The 22,893-nt window shown below is 52.6% G+C and overlaps 1 protein-coding gene and 1 long non-coding RNA gene across 8 annotated transcripts in view; both read left to right on the top strand.

The window, feature by feature from the left end:
* FBXL18 (F-box and leucine rich repeat protein 18) overlaps positions 1-22,893 on the top strand; it is a 37,569-nt gene that overhangs the window by 2,418 nt on the left and 12,258 nt on the right. Inside the window, exons 3-6 of one of the 7 annotated variants that reach the window (XR_014318520.1) lie at positions 29-1,569; positions 3,912-4,130; positions 15,192-16,965; positions 18,195-20,377. Coding sequence is in view for 3 of the 7 variants with exons in the window: in XM_082772413.1 (XP_082628539.1) it covers positions 29-1,569; positions 3,912-4,130; positions 15,192-15,348 (1,917 nt within the window). In the remaining 4 variants the exon portion in view is untranslated. Of the gene's footprint in view, positions 1-28; positions 1,570-3,911; positions 4,131-4,366; positions 4,628-13,363; positions 13,978-14,429; positions 15,169-15,191; positions 20,378-22,893 lie in introns of those variants that run through there. The other 6 variants (XR_014318521.1, XR_014318522.1, XR_014318519.1 and 3 more) reach the window with 6 other exon arrangements.
* Positions 9,190-13,338, top strand: LOC309883923. Its single transcript, XR_014318523.1, has 3 exons — positions 9,190-11,034; positions 11,182-11,276; positions 12,050-13,338. It is a non-coding gene; the product is annotated as an uncharacterized lncRNA (long non-coding RNA).

Below are 22,893 nucleotides of genomic sequence, written 5' to 3'. Positions count from 1 at the left end.
CATTGAATCTGGTTTTGTTTGAGCACAGGTAAACAAAGACAAAGTGAAGCAACTGATGAGGGATATCGGAAAAGAGATTTACCAGCTGAACATGGCTGGGTGCTATTGGCTGCCCAGCTCCACTATTGATCATGTAATACGATGCAAGAACCTGGTAAAACTGAACTTGTCTGGGTGCCACATCACTTCTCTCCGCCTCTCAAAGATGCTGTCCGCCCTCCAGCACCTGCGCTCCCTGGCGATAGACGTAAACCCGGGTTTCGATGCCAGTCAGCTAAGCAGTGAGTGTAAAGCCACTCTTAGCCGTGTCTCGGAATTGAAGCAAACCCTTTACACCCCGTCATACGGTGTCGTTCCGTGCTGCACTAGCCTTGAGAAACTGCTGCTTTACTTTGAGATCCTTGATCGCTCGCGAGAAGGTTTTATGCTCTCCGGGCAGCTAATGGTAGGGGAGAGCAACGTGCCCCATTACCAGAACCTTCGTGTCTTCTATGCCAGGCTGGCTCCTGGCTACGTTAATCAGGAGGTGGTGAGGCTGTACTTGGCGGTGCTGAGTGATCGGACACCTGAGAACCTGCACGCCTTCCTCATTTCTGCCCCTGGTAGTTTCGCTGAGACGGGAGCCACTAAAAACCTCCTGGACTCCATGGCTCGAAACGTACGCCTGGATGCTTTACAACTGCCCAAAGCCTGGATTAATGGCTCCGGGCTCCTGCAACACTTGAAGTTCAACAACCCTTTCTACTTCAGCTTTAGCCGCTGCACCTTATCTGGTGGCCACCTGATCCAGAGAGTTATTAACGGGGGGAAGGATCTTAAAAGCTTGACCAGCCTGAACCTCAGCGGCTGCGTTCACTGTCTGGCTCCGGAGTCCTTGTTCCGAAAAGCAGAAGACGACATTGACAGCAGCATTCTGGAAAGCCTGGTAGTGTCTTGCTGCAACCTGCGACACCTCAACCTCTCCGCAGCTCACCACCACAGCTCAGAAAGCATAGGGAATCATCTGTGCCAGCTTCTGTCCAGGCTAAAGCACCTCCTCTCGCTAGCACTCCCGGTTTGTTCCATCACAGACGTTGCTGCAAACGTGGAAAAGCCTCCCACGCAGCCCAATGCGGCGCCCCAAACCTTTGGAAAGAAAATCCGGGTGGGGATACAGACGTACCCGAGGAACTTAACGGACCAGGCGAATCAGAAGATAGAGTCTTCGGTGTTCTGGACTCTGATGGGAAGCCTCCGCTTTTTGGAAACCTTGGAAATAATAGGGTCCAGTTTTTCCTCTGCCATGCCCCGCAACGAGCCAGCCATTAGGAACTCGTTGCCTCCTTGCGTCCGGGCGCAGAGCGTGGGGGATTCGGAGGTGGCTGCCATTAGCCAGTTGACTTATTTGCAGAGCCTCACCCTAGCACAACTGCCAAATATTATAACTGGTTCTGGGCTCGTTAGCATCGGATTGCAGTGCCAGCATTTGCGGACTCTTTCGCTGGCCAACCTGGGCATGATGGGGAAGGTGGTCTACATGTCTGCTCTCATGGACATGCTGAAACACTGCAAGTGCTTGAGAGATCTCAGGTGAGGGGCTGCCATCGAACATCTCCGTTTTGGTTGTGGAGCTCCAGAAATGGAGCGTGTGGTTTGTGTAAAAACTGCAAGTGTTCCTCTTCCGATCGGCCTCTGTTCAAAAAAACGGGTCAAAAGTTGCTGCAGCGGCTTGCGAACTGGTTGTTTTCTTTCCAGAGCTGAGGAGCACAGGAAGGCATCTCGTGCTGTTCTCGAGGGCTCAGGATATGCCTTTTAACCAGTGTTTTAAGTGCTTAAAGTCTCTGTGCTGCAACTGCCTTCCTTTTAGATAAGGAAGAGTGGACGCAGCATGTTTGGGAGCTAGCTGTCAGGGCTAGGTTAAATGTTACGTGCCTTTGCTGACTTCTTGGCTTTGTGTATGCGTACATCTCCTAAACTTCCAGGATGGAGGAGACTCCTACAATGTCTAGATATTTTAGAGCCCCATTGCAATATTTTTTTACCTTTGGCTTATATTTTAAAATCACCTCCTTTTTATTTATTTTTTAGTCTTATTTTTTCACCAACGGAAACTGATTCTGGGGGAAATTGGCGGACGCATGAGGTCTGGTCATTATCCATTCACAAAAGAGGTCTAAAATGCCATAAAACAGCAAAAACAAGGTCATCCTCTTACGATGCATGCCTGTGACCACAAAGACAGTTAATTACAGCGTGACTAAAATCACTGCTCGTCAGCTGAGGCTGCTGTTTGTGTGCATGATCCCAAGCCATCCCAGCAGTGAAGGGGTAGCTGAAACCCCTCTTGTTTTTCCCCTGTCCACCACGTCCCGTTTTCAGGAGGCGAGGAGCGTTGCTCTCATCCCAGGGACAGCAGCTGTCGGAGATGCTGTTGGAGATTCGGTTGCTTAATGCCTCGGGTCACGTGCGTGGATATTTATTTATCCTTGAGCAGGCTGAATGCCCTTGGAAGAGCTGAGATGAGGGGAGGGAGGCTCGGGGGTGCAGTGCTGCTTCTCCCAGCTCGGCCCTGCAGCTCCCAGAGCCTCCGAAATGGAGGCTGTGGGCACTGAAGATGGGAGGCAGCGCACAGCCTCCGGGAAGGATGAGCGAAGGAGTCTCCTTGTGACAGCCAGGCGGTTCAGGGGGAGCTCTCGTGGTTCCTTGGGCGAAGCCTAAGGTTTTAAATAGGTTTAAAAGGTTTTTAATGTTCAGCGCTTCCTCCTGATAACGCACTTTTTTTTCATTTAACTAATCCTCTGGTGCATCTCCCCCTTTTCCCCTCCCCACCTTCCAGGCTGAGCGTTAGTTTCAGGGCTATTCCAGAGCAACATTGTCATCTAGCGAGCGAAAGGCAGTACTGCAGCGTGTCTGTTCCTACAGGGATTAACCTAAAAACCTACTGTAAGGTTGTGAGGGCTTCTGTGCTTTGTCCTAAACCGATATCGGGCAAATAGTGCTGCTGAAAAATTGGAGAAGCTTCCCGTTTCCTTAATATTCATTTCGAGCTCTTGCTCAAGGAGCTGGTGGGCTGTTGGCATCTCTTCAGGTGTTGTAAACTGACCACCGTGGACCACAAAAGCCTGCTGGAGATTATCCCCATCAGGCTGGGGCCGACAGCTTGTTCCCACCTGCTGGATTCACCTTGGCAGAGCTCTCGGCCCCGCTGACCCAGTGACTGGGGAGCCCACGTGCTCCGAGGTCAGGGGGGCGTTGGGGTGTGCTGCTAGCTGGGGCACAGACCCCTCGTTGGGGGTATCCAGGGCAGGAAAATCCAATCTCTGCTCCCCGGGCTGAGTATTTAAGGTAAAGGTTGCATCAATTCTCCATTAAATAGTGTCAATTCTTTCCCATCCTCTGACCAGGCAGGGCTGGAGATGGTCACAGCTGGCTCAGAGGCACGAGGTCTGTATCACCCCGTGCACATTGTGAGTTTTTCACGCCTGTTTCTCTCCAGGCGGTAAACTAAAGCTAACCAGACCAGGGGTTGGTGCGCTGGGGCCCTAAGTCCCTAAATAAGTAGATGTCAGCCCAGCTTTTGCTACCTGTGCTTGTCCTAAGACCAGAATCAGTCTGCTGCTCAGGTTTCAGACCCACCTCACCCAGCGTGCCTTTGAGGAACCCTCTCAGGAGCAGGGTTACGGCAGCGTAGGGCCTTTCTGTGTGTTTGTCCCCCTGATGTCATTCGAGTGGGATGTCTGAGCTTGCAACATCAGGATTTTGTGCCCTACCACTGGCACCAGCAGGCAGAAGCTCTGTCTGTAAGTGGAACAGGTTGGTGGACGTTGGCTGCTCCATTTGCCAACCCCTTGCAAACGTGCCATCTTCTCTCTTACCTGAAAGCATCCCTAAGCCCCAACTAGCCCCTGACTTGTTTCTCTTTGCTCCCGCAGGCTGGAGCAGCCCTACTTCAGCGCGGGCGCCCAGTTCTTCCAGGCGCTGAGCCACTGCTCCTCTCTCCAGAGGCTTTGCATCGTCTCCCGGAGCGGGACTCTGCAGTCTGACGCAGTGATGTCATTCATGGCCAGCTGCCTCGAGGTCGTCATGTGCCACATGTTTATGGGAGAATCTCTCACCGTCTGCAGAAACCTCCAGCAGTCCATTGTCCGGAGGTGAGTGAGGAAAAAGGGGGTTGCTGTGGGATTTCTGGAGCTGCTCGAGGTTTATCTCCCGTCTCCTCGCTTGCCAAGGTTTGTGTGGCTTGGAGCACTTGTTCTAAGAAGCTAATAGGTACGGTGTAACTGCTTGGAGCACGAAATAGCCTTTTATTTTCATAGGAGGCAATCAGTGAAACATTTGAAGGTATTGTACGGATTCTTGATTCCGTTCCCACCCGCGTTCTCTGCAGCTCCATCAGCTGAAGTTCTGGACGTACGGCCCCGTCATAAATCAAACGGCACTTCTCGTGTAAACAAAACATCTGCCGACATTTGAAGCACTGAGAGCTTTGACCTTGAAGCTTTCCTCCTTTCCCACAAGTGACTGAGATAATTCTTCGTCCTCTAATCACTTGTAAATGTCACTTACTGATAATCCCCTGCTAGTACAATTCAAAGCCTTTTTAAAGGGTTGTTGTGAAGGGTTTTTCTTCGGCGGAGAATAAGGGGGGGGGGAAGAATTGGTACAAACTGCCTTTGCACGTTTGGCAGTTCTTAAATGCATTTTGCTTGGCCCCTTGCAGTGCTCCGAGGCTCACGTGGTGGGAAACGTTTGTGTGAGCCGTGAACTGCATTTGAAAAGAGAGCTTTTAATTACTCCTGGCATTTTGGAATCTAATAGCGGCAGTCATCTAACAAAATATTTCCCATGCAGCAGACTCTCCATTATTTATTTTTTTTCTGTAAGGCATTTTCTCCACCTCCGATCTGTTTTCTTTCTCACCCGCCGTCGCTTTGCCCTGTTAAGCTCTAACAAAAATTCCGAGTCGCACGGCGTGGTTACTGCGTCCTGAGGGGTGCTCCTCCCCCCAGCCTTTCTCCAGCTCCAGCCTGACTTATTACTCTTGGCTCGTTTCCGAGGATCGGATCCAGAAGAGCCTATGACTACATCAGCTACCTCTCGAGCTGCACACGGGATTGCTCGTTACAGCCTCTAGAAGGCTCCCTGTTCTTTTGGGACAGTGATTGTCGGAAACACCTATACGAATCCCTTGTCAGGGACTCCTTGGGTTTGTATTTTTACAGGGCTTTGTATCAGTAAAGTCAGTCCTGGGTTGGTTTCGGTAGTGCTTTGGGGATCCTTAGAAAGAACCAAGAATCCACAGTTTCTGGTTTTTATTCTGCCCTCCTCCCTGAGATGCTTTTGCAGCACTGGCCAACATTTTAACATCCGCTTACTGAGCAGAAAAATGCTGTTCTGCAGTCTCTTCCTCCTCTCTTCCTCTGTTGTGTATGGATTCCCACTACATTCTGTACCTCTTAATAATTTAAAGCCTGGGAACTTTCCAAAGAGCAGCTGATGCCTCATGAAAATGTTAAAAACTGCTTTTATATTTAGCAACAGTTCTGGCTGTCAGACTATTTCTCTCCTTTTGTGTCTTATTAATAGAGACGTTTGTATGAAAACAGAATTTTTGAAGTTCTTTTTTTCTGAGCAGAGCATCTGCTCCCACTGCAGATCCTGCACCTGAAGTCATAATCCTCTGTGACACTGTAATTGGTGGCTCTGGAAACGATTTTGATGCCACGTAAGATTATGACTTCGGGAGGAGGAGAAGCAGTGGGAGCAGATGCTCTCCTAAGCAACAGAGATCCCGTTCTCATGCAACTGTCTCCAGCAATAACACGGAAGGAACAAAATACAGAAAATGATGTGTAAGCAAAGCCTGGGGTCTTCCACGAGCCATCAGCGAGCCTTTAACCACCTGATTTTCCCAGCGATCCTGTTCTCCTCCTTGCGTAAATGTGCCTCCTGATGGGGGTCAGGAATTGACTTTCTCTTGCCTGCGTTTTATCTGCTGCTCCAAGGGCGAGGAGACACGCAGTAAAATCCCTTAGCAAGCTAGTTCATGACTGAGACCTGTGGAAAAGGCTTTAGAATGAAAGAAGGTGGCTTTTTTCTTATTTTTTTGGGGGGGAGGGATGTGTGCAGATGCTGTGTGTGCAGGGAGAACACGAGGGATGAGCGGGAAGGAGGAGGTGAGAGCAGGGAGGGCATTTTTGCTTGCCTCCCTTGGAGCTGGGGGAATGGATTTGTGTTCCTCAGGTCCCGCTGTGGGGCAGAGCTCCTGTTGTGGGGCTGTAGAAATGATCTGGTTTAGGCTGAGGGCAGCCAAGTGACTGCAGCTTGTGAGCAAGAAGGCAGGGCTGAAATCACCCCCGTTCTCCCAACGCCTCCAAAAAGAAATGAGAGCGAGGGGGTCCGCTAGGGCTGGGCGTATGCAGCGATTTGCTGCAGGTGGCAGGGCTGGGAGGGCTTGAAAATGCCATCCAGTGCTGTGCAGTTCTTTTCCAGATGTGGATTCACAGAGGATTTGGCTCACAGAAGAAGCTGGGACTGATTTGGGGAGAACAGACAGTTTTCTACCACAGACTTGTGCTGGAAGGTGTGGTGATGGGAGCTCAGGTATTGAACCTCCTGCTCCACACCGATGGCTTAAAGCCTGAGCAGATTCTCAAACTCTTCCCCTTGCCTGTAAAATAGGACGGCATTATCTGTTTCTGCTCTCCTGGGCTGCAAAGAAAGTCATTCTCGTGCCTTTTAGCCTTGTGACAGCTCTAAGCTGGGCCTGGTGCTCTCCAGCTGTCCCGCGGGCAGTCTTCTGGCTGCAGCTCGCTGCTGTTTCAGAGAGGTTAGTTCGTGTTTCAGTCCGTAAAAAGCCTCTGATTCAGTCCTGCCTCTTTTGCAACGGAGCACAGTAAGCAGAAGAGAATTCGTCTGGAGCCCTCATCAGCAAACAAGAGGCTTGCAAGGGCAAGGTCTCCTCTGAGCCTGGGAGACGACGGTTTCCCTCTGGGCAGATAAATCATTGCAGTGTTCTTCTTTCTTCTTTTTTTCCTCGACGTGGAGGGGAGGGGTAATTCTTATGGTTCAGGGACATCCTCGGTGCACGTGGGAAGGGACCCGGTGATTAGAGGGGGGCATGCAGCCTGGGTGAGCCGTGTCCACTGCCCCCGTCTGCCTCAGCTTTCACATCACACTGGTCTAGGCTCACGGTTTCCCTGTAAAATGACATTTCTCTCCCCATCACATGGTGCTCAGCTGCCGCCGGGCTTCAGATAGCAGCAGATCTCACAACAGTGTTTTCCTTTCTGTGCTCGCACCCTAACTTTGCCAGGCTGCTTATCTAAAAGCACGTGCTGCCTTCGCTTAAATAACTCTTCTGTTAAACCCATTGCAGTGTCACTTCCAACCCACTAAAACCCCACAGTGCCAGGACCCACGGTTGTTTTATCTTCAAGTGTAACCCCTTTTTTTTTTTGCTGTACAAAGAATTTCCTTGAAACGAGAGGTTTTCTCCCTTCTGGGCAGAGCTGCAGTGCTGGGATTCTTCCTAAATGGTTGCAGGGAGCTCTGAGTCGGGCTAACCAGGCGGTCAGAGGAGGGGGCTTGGCTTCAAGCAGCTTTCCCCGAGGATTTTCACACTGTTATATTGAGAAGCAGTCAGTAGATGGAGCTGTGACCTACGGAAGGTGCCCCGCTCCTCTGTCCTGATGCGTTGCATGCTAAAGAATCGCGTTTATATGCTTGTATTTCTCTGCCTCAAAAATCTTGCGGGAAAAGGAATTTGGATGGCTTCAGCATCGCGCTGCTCCATGGCACGGTCAGCGGGCACCTCGCAAATGTGCACAAGTTGCTCTCCTGGCGGAGCTTGCCAGCAGAAAATCGGCTGGAAGAGAGGATGGGAAATGCTTTGGCACATGTCCCCTTGGCCTCAAGGACAGATTTTATTTTCCAGTGTGTTCCTTTAGAATTTTTCTGGTTTTAGCTTAAGGGTTGAGATAGCTCCTATCCTTGTAATGACTCCAAGGACTCTGCAGTACCAGACAATACACGCCTGTGAGAAGGCCTTGGAAAAGGCCGAGAAAGCAACGGTTAAATTTAAAAGAAAACAACAAAACCCACCACAAAGCAAAATGAAAAGTCTCAGGGAGACTTAAGGGAAAAGTGTCCAGGCATAGAGGTGAGTCGAGACTTAGATAAGTGCAATCCAAGAGAAGCCGTGGAAGACGGCGTGGTCAGCAAGCGAAAGATGTGTTTTGGGGAGGTGGGTGGGCAGCTTGGCCAGCCTGCTCACCTCTCCCAGAGGCAGGGAGGAACCTCCTGGGGTCTGGTAGCTTGTTGGGAGAGGGGACAGAGGCGTGGGGTGCTGGTGCAGCATCCCCCGAGGGCTGGCAGCCCTAGCTCAAGCTCTGTGCCTTTGTTTCCCTCGCCACGCCAGCTACCTGTCTGCAGCAAATGGCTCTGCAAAGTCTCTCTGTAACACCATGCCTCGGGATCTGGGTGACTGAGGGTTAACCAGTGCTGGGAATTACAAAGAATTTTAATGTTTTAGGACAATCTGCCTGTTCTGGGGATCCAAGACATGGAGGAAGAGAAATATTAACTGAGCTCTCCTACTTCTGCCAGCGTCAGGTGTGAGCAGCGATTAGTTTGACGTGACTTTCACAATACCTGCTACTTTCCAGGAATAGCTATTTCAGGCTGAATTAATCTTACTATTCAAGCGTTTGTCGCATTTTATGAATTTTCTCCTGCTTGTTGTTATATTTTTGTTTTAAACATGAAACCCTTGGCTGGATCTTTCCCTTCCTTCAGCTGCTGATCCCGGTGCCCCGCGTGGCTGCGACAGCCGTGCTGCTCGCTGAAGGGCTGCAGCACCCTCCTGGGGTTCAGCTGCAGAAACGGGGCTGCCAGGTGGGAGCTTGGGGATGAAACCGAGTGTTTGCAAAGTGCTGAGCGAGCCAGCCCCTCTCCTGGCATTTGGCAGAGAACTAAACTATTGCAAATGAATTTCTGCTCACATCAGCGCTGCGTGCGTCCCCCCACACCTTGTTGCTATTGCTCTGAAAGCCCCTGCAGCTTCTTTTTCTAGTCAGCCGATTTATTCTCCTTGCTTGGATTCTCACCGTGGGCTCAGCCTCAAAAAAAAAAAATCCCTTCTCGGGTGTTCCTTTCCACTTGTGGATGGGGAGGGGGCTGCTATAGGGCAGTCGGGGAGCGCGAGCTCCTCTTTGAATTCAGCAGAGCCCTCCAGCACCCTGCTGCAGTTGCATCGGCGCTGCAGGAAGCTGGCATCACCCCTCGAGGCTTGTTTGAGATTTCCAAGCTGGTTTTTGCTTCCCTCCACCACCTTCTCTTCCTTCTGACCTTGACAAAGTCCCTCTCGGCGCAGTGCTGCTTCCCTGCATCCCGGAGCCAGCGCGGTAGCTGCCAACCCCTCTCCGCTAGCCTAAGCATGTTGTGGGCTCCGTCCCCGCGTCTGATTGCAGAAGACTTAATGTATCGCTGGGCTGGCGGAGTGAATCATTAGCATCCTGCTCCAGCTTTCATTGTCTGTTTCATTTCCTGCTCTTAGAAACCCCTGAATCATTCTGTCACGGGCTGAATAACAAACTGCATCCTTGTCAGCTCGCCTTACCCAAGAATTCGTTGGCGGGCTTGGCAGAGGCTGACTGTGCTCGGGGTGTGGCCCCGACACCTCTGCTGCTGCCAGGGATGTTGTTTCAGGGTGGATTCAAATACTTTGCAAGCCAGCACAGCTCGTGGGGCCATCCCCGGCCTTGGCGTGTTTGTGTGTCTCCTTTTGGGGGCACTAACGCAGCCCCTCCGTAAATGCATTCCTGTGGCTAACCCAAAGGACTCGCTCCAACTACCAGCTCGTGTGTTTGGAAGGGAATTCAGTCCCGAAACCCTCCTCGGGGGGAAGGTGGCTTTGTGCACCAAGTGGCTTTCAGGCGGCGTCCTCCTCTCTGCCTTGGCTGGGAGATAAAACTGGAGCAGCACCGTCGTGCTCTCTCCTCGCGCGGGTGTAAAAGGCTGAGCGGAAGCATTAACTGCAGCTTTAAAGCTTTTCCATAGTAAAATAAATCTAATTGAGCAGTTGCTGCCGTTGCTTTTTAATTTGTGGAAGAGATTAGGAAATAACTTTCAGCTTGCTCTGGCAGAGCACTCCCCTAGGACGTGTCCCGGGCGCTCTGGCGTCGCTCCTTGGGTTCTCGTTCCCTCCCTCTCTAATTGTCCGGTCACATTTGACTGATGCAGAGTTCAGCTGGCAAAATAACGTTAAGAAACCCAGTCTGGAAGCATTTCTGACCAACCTCAGCTCCCGGGAGAAGCGGTGGCGTGCCATTTGTGCTGTACAGAGGGAAACCACGCTGCAGAGAGGTAATTCCCCCCTGCTTGTGGGGTGCATCTGGCGCGTGTCGCTTCTCGTCCGGGACACGATGCGGTGGCAGAGGTGGCAGTGCTGTGTGCCACGGACTTCCAGAGTCCCGTCTGTGCCCTTCTTGGGTTGGATTTGGACTGACGGGGCTCACGGCGAGTGGAAACGCTCTGCGGGGGAAATATCTCCTTGTGTGGAGCTGGAAGCCACTTGAGGAATCGCAGCTGCTTTCCTAGGGAACTTCGGAGGTGTGTTTCTGAGATGAGAAGATGAAGTCTGCGCGACACCGGTGCTCTTGCAGGGTTGGAAATGGGTCTCTGTGGGCGTTGCACCCCTCTTGAGAGCGCTCTGGGGGCCGGCTGGGTGGCAAGGATGCTCCCAGCTGACAGAGGAGGGTGCCTGAGGGAATCCCACCCCCACCACTTTGGTGTGCCTGGAGGAAAAAAGAAAAAGCTCTGTTTTATGCCCTTGGCAGTCGCTGTCAGTAAGGAGAGAGCTCCTGCAGTTCCCTTGGACCTGAGATCTGGGCACAACCAGTGGAGCAAACCCGCAGTGTCCGCCTGGCCTTCCTGAAAAGAAGAGCAAAGCGCCTGCCTGGGCCTTAGGTCGTGTCCCCTTGGGTCGTGTCCCTCGGCAGCTGCTCCCTTCCACCACGCCGTGCTTTGGGGACAGGAGTTCCCAGCCTGGCTCAGGTACGTGGGCTGAAGCTTCCAAGACAGATGCCACACTCGAGCTCCCCGATGCGAGCCGGTCTTCCAGCAACAACAAACTTACGCCGTGCCTTCTCCCTCTTTCCTTCTCCCGCTTTCCTTCTTTCCTTCCTTCCTTTTCCTTTCTAGAGCCTCTTTTCCCATGAGCTTATCTCAGTTTGTGGAGGTTAAAAGTCTGGCCTCCATCCGCTCCCGCTGCGTCGCGTTTCCTCGTTTTACCTGGGGTGAGTTTCTTTTGTTGCCAGTGCTTAATTACACCGCCTCGCCTGCCCTCGCCACCTTGCCAGCAGCTGTGAAGTGGGCTGTGCCGAAGCACCTGAATTTAGCACAGGGCTTTTCTTAGGTTTCTCTGGAAAATTGCAAGGGGAATTACATCCTTTGCTTCCAAACGCTGCCTTTTCCCATCCGTAGGGGTTGGAGGTGAGTTTGAGCAGCTCCTAAGGTAGCGGAGCTGTCGTCTTCTGGGCATTTGTGGTGCAGACAGATAGAGCAGGGCACAACCCACGGCTGCAGGCTCTCTGCTGAGGTTTTCCAGCAGCTTTGGGCTGCCCTTTGGCCGTATCAGCAGGTGGAGTTTGGTTTCCTCTCCAAAGAGCTGTGTCTGAAAGCACACACCGGGAGTGTTTGCCAGGAGATAACTGCATTCCGGGGAGGGACTCTTTTGTCTTGCTAAAATCAGGGGGAAATCTGATTAAAGTGCAGACCTTGCTCTGGACTTTTTCCCTTTCTTTTTGACTTTGTCCCTGACCTACATATTGCATCCTGCCACGCTGCTTGGAAGTAATTGAGAGCGTAGTGGTAGGCTATTTACCAAGCTGTTCGCTTGAAAATAACCTTCCTGTGTCCAGTCCACACCTGTTCTGGGATAATTTTGGAGGCAAATAACAGAGTGCCATTAACCCTTTTCAGCTACGGGCAACCTGTTCAAGGTCTGAGTGCAGCGTTGATGCAGGGAGGAATGTACGAAGCAGGCTACGATCTGATATCTGTTTTTCAGCTCCGTGGATGATTCCAGCCAGCTGCTGCAGCCAGGCCCACAGAGTGTCCAGATCCCAACTGGGATTCTTCAGAGACCTCCTTGTAAAAGTTCCTGCTGGTGGTTTGGTGTTGTGTCTGCTGGACCAGAGGCTATGGCTGGAAAATATGTGTGCGGGGGGGGGTATTTTCTTTGTATCCCAGTGGTTGTTTCTGATTAAAGGACATGTTTTGAAGGGGCTGCTAGTCAGTTGCCTCGCAAACTTGCTTTCATTTAATTAATCATGATGAGTTTAGTCTGGAGGTTTCGTAGGAGAGAGCAAGTAAGCGTATCCTTGGCTTCTTTCCCTCGGAAAAAAGCAGGGTTTCATGCCTGGAACTGCAGTTCTTTTGTCTCCCCGGGTCGATATCCCTCTCTGTCCTTCAGCTTTTCGTTTTACGAGCCGCGCTCTCGCAGGGGTAGATCCAGTTTGAAGTCCATCCAGGTGTGGAATGAGGAAGAACCGTCAAGAAGATTACAGGAGCTATTCTGCAACTCATTAACTCGATCTCTTCCCCTTCTTGTTATCTCCTCCCCGTGCCCGGGGCCTTTCGAACGAGGGCTCTAAGTGCTTCTCACTTAATCTAGCCCACCTGGACAGGTGTACGAAGAAAGGAATTGCCTTCCGGGGACGGACTCGAGGAGCAGAGGTTGCGGAGGGAGTCTGCTTTTGGGAACTGCTAATCCCGGTTTAACATTATGACAGCTGCTCGTTAAAGTCGGGGTGTTTTTTAACAGGCAGTTAAAGGAGAGGCTTTGCACGCACGTTTAGCCGAGAATAATAGCGAGCCATGTGCATTTGATTCTTTTTTCTGAAATCACGCAAATTGTACATGGAAAGAATTCTCCGGCGTCAACTTGCTGGGGTATGGAATTTACAAGGTTTGCAGTAACGTACAGCTTCCTGTTGAGGGGGAGAGAAAATCACAAAGCTTTCTTTTTTTCCTTTTTTTTTTTTAAAGATCAAGTTCAAACCTCTTCTATAACCCCGGCCTCTTTGGAAGGTACGCTTACTGCGTTGGGGTTTTTCAGTTGTCTTGGTGGCAGATTGTCGTGTAAACTTGTCTAGGTCCTTCTTGTAGCTACATGTCAGGGCTGCTTATAAGCCACGATCGTGTATAGGGTGAGAAGGCAGCATGCAGATCTAATTTGGGAGGCTCTATATACGAAGAAAGAGGCAGAGGTTTCTTTGCCTTGGGGAGGTTACGGTCAGGAAGGCTGCGTCTCATGAAGATCGCTGCTTCTTCCTAGCTGAACTTCAGTAAGCTCGGCCTATTAACATGATTTTCTCTGCAGGACTGTGGTGTTGGGTAAGGAACATGAAGAGCTGAGGCAGAGGAGGGACTATCAAAGAGACATTTGCTGTATTTTATGTAATTGCACCGCAGACTTTCCCAACTGCCTCCCAGATCGGCGATTATTTGCTGCTTGGTTTCTTGTAGAGCCGGGGAAGTAAGAAACTGCTCAGCTCCTACCCAGGCCTCCAGATCCTCCCAAGGAGCCGTGTCCTTTTCTGCCAGCCCTCAGGCGTGAGGCATGAAGGGCAGTCCGTGATGCAGAAAGATAGAAAACTGCCCCAGGTAGTGCTGTTGCTGGAAATCCTCACTCCTGCGGCTACTTAGGTTCGGGCAAATTAATTTAACCCACCAGGACTCAGCAGCTGAACTCGGTGTGGGAATTCCTCTGCAGCATTTTTTTGGCAGCTCTGCTCCAAATCGTTTGTGCATGGAAGCATCCTCGCTGTCCCCCAGGTAATGCCAGCCTCCTGTAGCCTTTTCTTCAGCCGTCTGCACTGCAAGCACCGGGGATTCTCCCGTGTGTTTCCAGCAGCCAAACCGCCAGCCATCCCCTCTGCTGGAGGATAACCTGCCCGTCTCAGTGCTAAAGACGAGCTTCAGACACACGTCTGGGTAAGAGGAGCTTGTTTAGCAGCCGGCCCTTCTCTCCACCCAACACAACTCGTTTCAGCCTCGAGGGACTGACGCTGCCAGTTCGACTCTGCCTTCCCCAGAGTGACACCGAGCTGGCCCTTGTCACACGGTTCACTGGAAACCTCTTGGTGGCACGTTGCTAATAGTCACAAGTGTTTTAATCTTCAGGGTGTAGCCCTTAAGCTACGGCAGAACTTCCTTCCCCCCCAGCTTTAGGAGGCTGAACTCTTTTGTTGTGCTACCCCGAGCAATGCAATTTCTCCTCTCCCACGTTCTCTTGCTGGGCTGCTGTTACGCAGCGTCCTTGCTTAACGGGGTCTTGGGCTTTTATATATGGCTCCTTATACATTGTATAGATGGCTTTAATTCTTACTGTTCTTCTCCTCTGCTGCTCCTCTCTCGTGCTGTCATATCAGGCCTGTCACTTGCAGGGTCTGGGACTCTCGGTGCGCATACCAGAAAGCAGAGAGGTGTTGGCAAGAAGAGCTGGGAGGACAGGAGGAGCCCGCAGGTTTTCCTAGGAGGGGACAAAACCCCTGGGGCTGTGGATTTAGAAACTGGAGCCCAGAATTGAAGTGGCAAAGAGGGGGTACGTACATGTGTTGGGGGCAAACCCAGGGAGTGCTAAGACAGGTTTCTGCCACTTGTGTTAAAAAGGAAGCTCTGTGTGTGTGTGTGTGTGCTCTTAAATGCTTATCTGCAGATCTGAGCTTTCTAAACCTGCCTGTGCTCTAATTGCAGAGTGCAGACTCTGCATGCAGAACAACCGAGCCTGGAGCAATGATCCCACACTCGGCCCTGAGGGAATGCCCAGCGCTGCTTTGGCCTGATTTTATTTTTTTTAACAGCCCTGCAACTTGCTGCTGCTTTGTAGGTGGTGTAAATTGTTGTCGCTGGGTACCCTGCTCAGCTGGGATCTCAGAATATCACGCTGTTGTGATTTATTTTTTTTAAATCTTTTTCTCCTTGCCCTCATCAAGCTTGTGTCAGCTCAACAGATCTCTGAAAAGGGCACAAGCCCAGCCTGCGCTCCCCAACGACACACAGAGAGGAGAGAGGGAGACCCTGACTTCCAGCTGCCCCCCTGAGCATCTTTCCTTGCCCCCACCGCGTGGTTTTTATCCACTCGACCCCCTCCTGTTGCCCTGGAGCTTTAGTATTCCTCCCCAGCTGATAACCTGTGTCTGATTCAGTTTCCAGGCGGACCGCCCCGCGCTAAACGTCGTCATTTTCCCTCTGCTTCACGAGGACTTGACGGAGGTCATCAGAGACGTCCCCATGAGGCACTTGGATGAAATCACCCTGTTCAAAAGCCGAGTGGCCGAAGAGCCCCCCAACCTGTGGTGGTGACTGGCGATCAGCATGGCAAGGACGCTCGGAGGGAACGCGTGGAACAGCTTCTCGTTGGCCTGGATTTCCCCACCTTCAGCTCCCGGCCACCTCGCTGGATGCTGTACAATCACTTTCAGTAGGTGCAATTGCGAAATAAAAACGAAACAAAACAAAAAAAAAGCTGTTCCTTCGCAGTGGGGAAACATCTCTTGGATAGTGCTCGCATCTGAAAAGCCTGTCTCAAAAGGCTTCTGGAATGTGGTGAGTGTTTCCTTGTGGTTAATGATGAATTAATTGCTTGGTTCCTTTCCTCAAGATAAAGGTAAGAGAACCTGACGTAGTAACGCTCTTCCCCCCCTGTGTCGCCCGGTGTGTTTTTTAAGGGCCCCTGTGTACTTTGGCGGCGTGCTTCGTGATATTGGTGGAAATCATCCTGTGCTTTGGTCTGTTTTGGGCAAAGTAGAAAGCCTGAGACAGCCAAGAGGCCCGAATGTGTTGCTCCATCGGAATGCATCACGTTTTTCCTGTGTTACAGACCCGCATTTGTAGTCACACGCACACACGTGCAATCACAGATATTTAAGGGTCCTTTGATGAGAAGTACCACGAGGACTCTCTTTAATTTTTGGGTAACAGCTCCAGGTTATTAGCACCTCGACCGTGGTATGCTCTGGCTGAGACGGTTCCCATCAGTGGGCCTGGTGGCAGAAGCTCTCAGCTCTTTAGGAAATCCTTGTCCTAGGGTAGATGGAGCCCGCAGCGAATGAGCTGGGGCTCCTGTCTGATGGAAGTGCTGTCCGTGTCGCCGTTTAGATGGGAATGCAGCGTGCCCCTTCTGTCCTCGGGTCCCATGCCTTGAGCTCGTGCTAATTTTAGAGATGTTACCGAGCGTTTTCGCGGTGTGATTTCGGGCAGCTTCTCCGCTCCACAGAACCTCCTCAGGCATCAGCAGCGGTCTGGATCACTTTCATATTGCCTTATTTACTGAGCACTTCTTTGAAAGCGTCAGACAGCTGAACCAAAAGCCGAGCTGTGAATTCCTGGAGCGACGGTTCTGGGTGGCAGTCGGGTTTCTGTTTTGCTGGAGTATTTTGGGGTAGAGCAGTGGGTCCGTCCTCGGCAACGCAGTGATCACCCAGTAACTTCTCCACCCGTTATCTCCTGAGCACGGTCTCGTGTTGAGCAGTGCTCTTCTGGGGAGGCCCAGCGTCGTCCAAAGGCGATGTCCCCATCTCCTTGTCAGCATTTTCTGGGTGCCACCTCCCAGATGCTCTTCTGTGATCAGCGTTTCATAGGAAGCCTGGTTTGGTGGGACAGCTTTGAGGACAAAAAGCATCTCGCAGCTTTGGAGGACTTTCCCTCCTTACTTCCCCATCAGTCGGATGTGCACGTGGCTGGAAATCTCTTGCTGGTGTAAATCAGGCTGCAGCAACCTACGCTCAGACAGGTTATGGTGTTGATGAGCAGGATAACAAACCTACTACCACACATCTGGGCACTGCTAAAACTAACCCTGCCTGTTTGCTGTCTGCCCTCAGCTTCTCTCCTTCCTCCACCAGCAGCCGGTACCGAGGCCGGTCTGTGCTCCTCCGGGAGCAGCTGCATCTTCCTGCAGACGAGCCCCGAGTGCCACAGGTAGGATGCTGTGCTGGTGCGTGCAGCAGGCTGCTACCCTCTCCTTGGCATCCCGCCACTGTTTTCTCTCCTGCTGTCCCAGCGAGGCCGTTCTTTCTACCTCTTGTCACATCGCTCGGCTGTTTGAATCCCTCTCTCCCTCTCCAACAGCTTTTTTTTTTTTTTTTTTTTTCCCCTTCTCCTCCTCCCACACTTTAGCAAATCAGATGGACTTCTTGGCAGGCACGCGAGTCGCTGCTCTGTCCAGTTCAGGCCACTTCAGCTCTGCCTGGTTGTCGTCCAGGTTTCCTTCATGGAATAAATGATGGGGGTTAGGCAGCAGGCAGCGTGAAGCAACACCAACGCCGCTGTCCCCTGTGCCTCCAGCCTCAGGGCAGGGTAGAGGGGAGGCTGAGGGTATGGAGCCAGCTCTCTGCTGCCTAAAGGGACCTGTTTGGTACTGTGCACAGCAGGAGAAAGGCTGTCCCCATCCCAAACAGGGATTTTCTCTCCACCCACACGCTGCAGCACCAGCGATACCCATCTGCCTGTCCCGCTGGGCTGGGGCAGACAACCAGGCAGGTTTTACAGCACCACCATCCCCTTGCCTGCAGCACGACGTTCAGACAGCTGTATTCATGCAGACAGGTCAAAAGTCCCGATGCAAACGCTACCAGCTCTGAGCAGGGATCACCCACAGGTGGTAAAAGGAGCCCCATAAATAGCGGCGAGGAGCTAAAAGCTCCTTCCCCGCTCCCCGACTGCGGGCCGAGGCTCCCAACCCCTGCTACAAATTCTCTTCTGGTGAGTGCGAATTTCCGCTGCTCCCGCACTCCAGGCAGGATCCACCAGATGTTAATAATGTGCTTATTTTCTCTAAGTGCTATTTTGGCAGCGGTGTTAATTACAATTTATATTCTGCAACATTTACACTGGGAAAAAAAGAACCCACCCGAATAGTCCCCGATTGGCAGAGCCGGGCTATTAAGCATCGCACCATATGTTCAGAGCAGAGCAATATATGGGGCTCGGAGACCGCTCGGCGTGCAGGAGAGGACAGAGGGACTGGTGTTTTTTTCTTTTATTTAATAAGAAATTCTCCCCTTTTCCTCTGGTTTCTGTCCCCACCTCTCTGGAAATCTCCCCCTGCCACCCGTAAGCGCCTGACGAGGCGATCCCTGCGCCTGCTGCTGCTGCTTCCCGTCGCTTCAAATAAATGAATTCGATTACCAAAGGTGCCCTTCTCGCAGGAGCTGCCTCTGCAGGGTTCCCGGTCCCTGCTGGCGCTTCGTGCTGCTCTCCACGTCAGCCCTGCGAGCTCTGGGGACCGCAGGAGCAGCAGCCTGCGCTGTGACCCCGGCAAGGTGGCCGCGCGTCCCCGGGAGATGGACGTCCCGGGGCGAGTCCCAGCAGTGGGTAAAATCAGAAGTCGTTTGCTCTGTTCCTGTTCAAAGTCCTGTTTAGGAACGTGGCTTTGGGTTCCTGCGGGCTGGGAGGCTTTAGGTGTGGGGAGTGATGGTGGTTGTGGTGGAAAAAGCGTGGTGGGACCGAGCCCTCGGTGTTTCAGGAGGTCTCTTAGGGGTGGATTTTAGGGGACTGCTCCCTCAGCTGTTTCGCCAAGTGGATTTTAGGGCCTCTTTGCAACCTGCAGTGGGAAGGGGGCTGGGTGGCACCAGCACTCCCTCAGGGGGATTTGGGATTTGGTGGTGGGGATGTTTGGGCATCACCATTACCCTTTTCTGAGGCTGCCCCGGCTGCGGATGCCTGGCATTTTCCAGTTTGTGCAGCCTCATCGGCGCAGGAGGGTCGGGTTGACCCCCTGGGGGGGGAATCCTCCCCAATTTTTGGTCCCTATCAGGCAGCCACAGCTCCTCTCCTGCCTGCGGGGCGCCCCGCGAGCCCGGCTGGGTGCTGCGGGGCCGAATCTCCTCTGCTGTGGCTCCCCGGCCCCTCTGACGAGACGCACGGGGTGCTGTGGCAGGAGAAGCATTTCCATAGAAACCAGGCGGGATATGTACAGGGAATAACGATTAATGGGGAGGGGATGGCGCCTCCGGCCCTTCTCCTGTGTTAGGGGGCAGCGAGGGACAAGCCAGAGCACAGGTTTGGGGGAGAAATGCAGCCCCAAAAACCGACGGGAGCCGTCCCTCAGCGGGCTCAGTTCCCCTCTGCTCCCCCCTCACCCCCGGCTTTCGTCAAATTTTCAAAATGGCTAACCCGGTTAGAAATAACCCGAATAACGAAACGGGATGGATGAGGTCTGACTACTAACGTTGTTGCTGTTAGCAGCAGGATTTCGGCCATAAAACCTGAAGCAAGGGAGGCATTGACCTTTCTGCTGCTGGAAATGAATGGAGACATCAATATCCATTGTTTGGTGGCGTTGACCTCTGACGCTCTCCTTTCTCCCTCCCCTTCCTTTTTTTATTTATTTTTTTTTAATTCCCCCCCAACGCTCGAGGGAAGGGGTCAGGCTGTGCCATCGATTGATCCCGATCTTACTTGGTGATAGGGAAATAATTGGGATTTTAACGATCTCCGCCGCTCGCCGGCAAAATGCGTGCGCGGGCGCGCGTGCGAAGCCCCTGCTCCTCTCCGCGTTGCTTCTCCCCCTTCCCTCGTGGAAATTCAAAGCTCTGAGATCTGAAGGAAGACATCAATATAAGTTTAATTACGGTGGGGTTTTTATTTCAGTTTTTTTTTCTTTTTTTTAAAATGGTAAAGTGTAACGTTTTATGTTAATGCTGTCGGAGCCTGGCTGCCTGGTGCCTTGTTTTATTTATTGTTTTAAGTAGCCCCTTCTTTTGTGAACTTCGTCTCTGTACGGCGAATGTGAAATCAGGCATTGCTAATTAGCTGTATGACAATTAAGTAATGTAGCACAAAACCATTAGGACACTGGATTTGTTTTTGAAGTTCGTCCTTTGAAGTGGAAGCTGCAGCTCCCTGCCCAAGGCTGCTGGGGGAAAATGTTTTTCTATCAAAACTTTCCTTTGAAAATAAAATGTCAGTGTAGGAGTCCCTATTGCTGTCGTCTCTCGCTACGAACAGCGGGTGGAAATTGTTTCTCATTGTCAAAACTGATGGGAAGGGGAATGCAGACAGCATCGCTCGGGCAGCGGCTCCCCGAACCCCCTCGGCTCTGGCGGAGACGTTGCCAAAACCGCTCGGTGAGCTCGTCGGAGGAGAACGGCGATGCCCTGGGAGGGGAGAGCTGGGTTGTGACCAGGGGGTGGCCGGGGAAGGTGGCCCTGGGGCTGGCTCTGGCACACCGAGGGACACCAGGAGCTGCTGGCCTGCAGCTCCGGCCAGCTCCTGGGCTCGGGCTCCTCCTCCAGCCGTGCGCTCGTTCCGTGCTCGTGTTTGCATCTGGCCCCGTGCTCTCGTGGTGAGTCCAGTTCTGAATGTGCAGCTTTCCTGTGCGCTGGTGGCATGTAAAACTTCAAATAAAGAGTGAAACTGTTTGGAACCGGGTCTCTCTCCTTGCCTCCTGCCTCGTGTTTCCCCTTAGAGGCCATCCTCCCGGGAGGGCACGCTTTGGTGCCGCGTTTTGAGTTGAACCAACGTGAGCTTAAGGGGCTGCTTCATGCCTAGGAAATGCTGCTCCTCCCTGGGTGTCCACGTGCTGACGAGCCTCATTTCTGTGGGACAGCACAGCCGCAGCCCCTGGTTTGCAGGTAGGTGAACCGAGGTGAGCGGCGGAAGGTCTGGCACCCCGAAAAACCCCAAGCTACCCCCCTAAATCTTGCTCTGCTCCCCCAGCCCCTGGGCAGCGAGCTGCGCCCCTCTGCATGAAGCCGAAGAGCCGCAGCCCAGGGGCTTGGTTAATCCCCTTAGCGCCGCTGTGATGGGATTAAGAAATCCCCAAAACAAACGGGGGAGGAACAAGCTCTCGGGATCGCTGCGTGCTTGGCTTCTGGCAGGTGACTCCGTGCAGGGAGCGCGTCTGCACTGATCTCCCCCAAATTAATTGGTCCGAGGTCACCAGGCTTAAAATTTAGAGGTGATCCTGGGCTCGCCTTTGCCTTTTTCATGCCCCTGTTGGACAGGGCGCGGAGCAGCCCCCGTCGTGTTTAATTTACGGGTTTGATTGTTCCAGTAACTTTCATCTGAACGTGTTTTTGGGGGGAGGGAGGAAAGAGATAAGGAGGGAGGAGGCTGGGGAAGGAATGTGCTCCTAGCCTCTGCTAGGCCTCCGACCTGGGCTCGGCGCCTTGGTTTTGGCATTAATGATCCGAGAGGAGGGCTCGGGGGGGACCGGGCTGGTGTCGGGGCAGGGACGAGCTGCAGCAGAGGCTCGGTCCCCATGGGACACGTCCTTGTGTTGTCACCTCCTCTCCAAGCAGGGGCTGAAGCCAAAAACCCAGAGCGGGGATTCCTGGGGGGGCATCCTTTGGGTCAGGGGCTGCCTTCTGCTTGGCATCCAAGTGGCCTCCGGTGCTTTTTTCCCATTTTATTGTGCTCCAATTTGCTTTTCGATGCATGGAGTGGAGGAGCAAGAGGAGAAGGAGCAGAGAAACGAGCCTTTTCCCCCCCACGAAGCCCAAAGGAAGGAGCAGGATTTCTGAGCGCCTCCCGGTGCCGGCAGCGTTATCGCCGTAACATCGCCGTCCTCGCTCCTCCTTCCCCCCGATAACCAGGAATTAAAACCACGGCTAATAAAAGGCGTTTGCTTTCTCCAGGAGGAGGAAAAGAAGGGGAGGGGAAGAAAGGAAAAAAAAAAAAAAAAAAAAAAAAAAAAAGCCTTGAAAATGCTAAAGGACATAAAGGGCATTCATGAAAGGGTTGGATGGTGGTTATTGCAGCAGGGGGAAAAACAACATTATTTCACTGTGCAGATAAAAGGAAGTGGAAAAGCAGCATATTTATAGCTAGGGAGCCTGGATTCCTTGTTAAGCCGCTATTATCAAATTAATGTCAAAATGCATCAAACAGGCACGAGTGTTCTGGGCCCCTTATGCAAAGTGCTTGCAAATTGGTTACAAATACATTTGTTTACAGGGTACGAGGCAGGAGCGAGCTAATTAGTCATTGTAGCAGGGTTGTTTTGTGTCTCTTTTGATTTTTTTATTTTTCTTTTTTTTTTTTTTTTTCTGGCAATTAGGCGAACGGGCTGTTTGGAAGTACAAACACGGGGCCTTCTAAAAGGGGACCAAACGGCAGCCGCGGGATGTGGGGGGCTCGCCGCCGCGGCCGTGCCCGTGCCCCTCCTGCCCGTGAGCTCGGCGTGAAATCCTGGCCGAGCACAGCAGGAGGATGGTCTGCAGGGGCAGAGGGAGCGAGCTGCTCTCCGGGGTCCCCTTTGGGGCCGAAAGGTGCCCCCCTGTGCGGGGCACGGTGCTGGGAAAGGTCAGCCGAGCGCTCTGGAGGTGGTGAGGTTGCAGCTGCGTCCCGTGCTGGGGACAGGGAGGCTTTTTGGGATGGGAACCAAAGGTTGGGGAGGTTTCAGCTGTTCCTGGGCTGGCCGGGCAGCAGCTTGGCTGCTGAAAAAGCCACTGCAGCACGGGGTGATCCCACAGCGTGCACCGTGCCCTTGGCACGGAGCTGGCACCGTGCAGCACCGCGGAGCCCTCTTCGCTTTTCCCCTTGGCACGCCTGCGCAAATCACAGGAACTCATTTCCCTGCTGCAAGGGGTATTTCGGGGTATTTTGGCTGAGGGTGGCCAGCTCTGTCTGCTTCTGAAGCATCTCGTGCCCAGGTCCTGGCTACCAACGTGGTTTTGGGATGCCTGGATTTGGAGAGCATCCCGCAGAAGGGTGACGGCGCACGGTCTCCCTGCGGAGAGGTGTCTCCGTCCCTGGGGCTTGTTAACCAAGCCAGGGGCTGCACCTCCCAAAGCTGCTAACGAGGAAATGAGGCGGGAGAGCTTATCTGATGCTGCGTGGTGGGAACAGCCGGGGAGGGGAACGTGGTTGGGGGGCAAATGGAAGCTTCCTGCTGCCCCGACG

This window comes from Aythya marila (assembly GCF_965140915.1).
Source record: "Aythya marila genome assembly, chromosome: 15".
Classification (NCBI taxonomy): domain Eukaryota; kingdom Metazoa; phylum Chordata; class Aves; order Anseriformes; family Anatidae; genus Aythya; species Aythya marila.
Note: the sequence above shows the minus strand (reverse complement) of the source record. Positions and strands in the feature narration are given on the sequence as shown.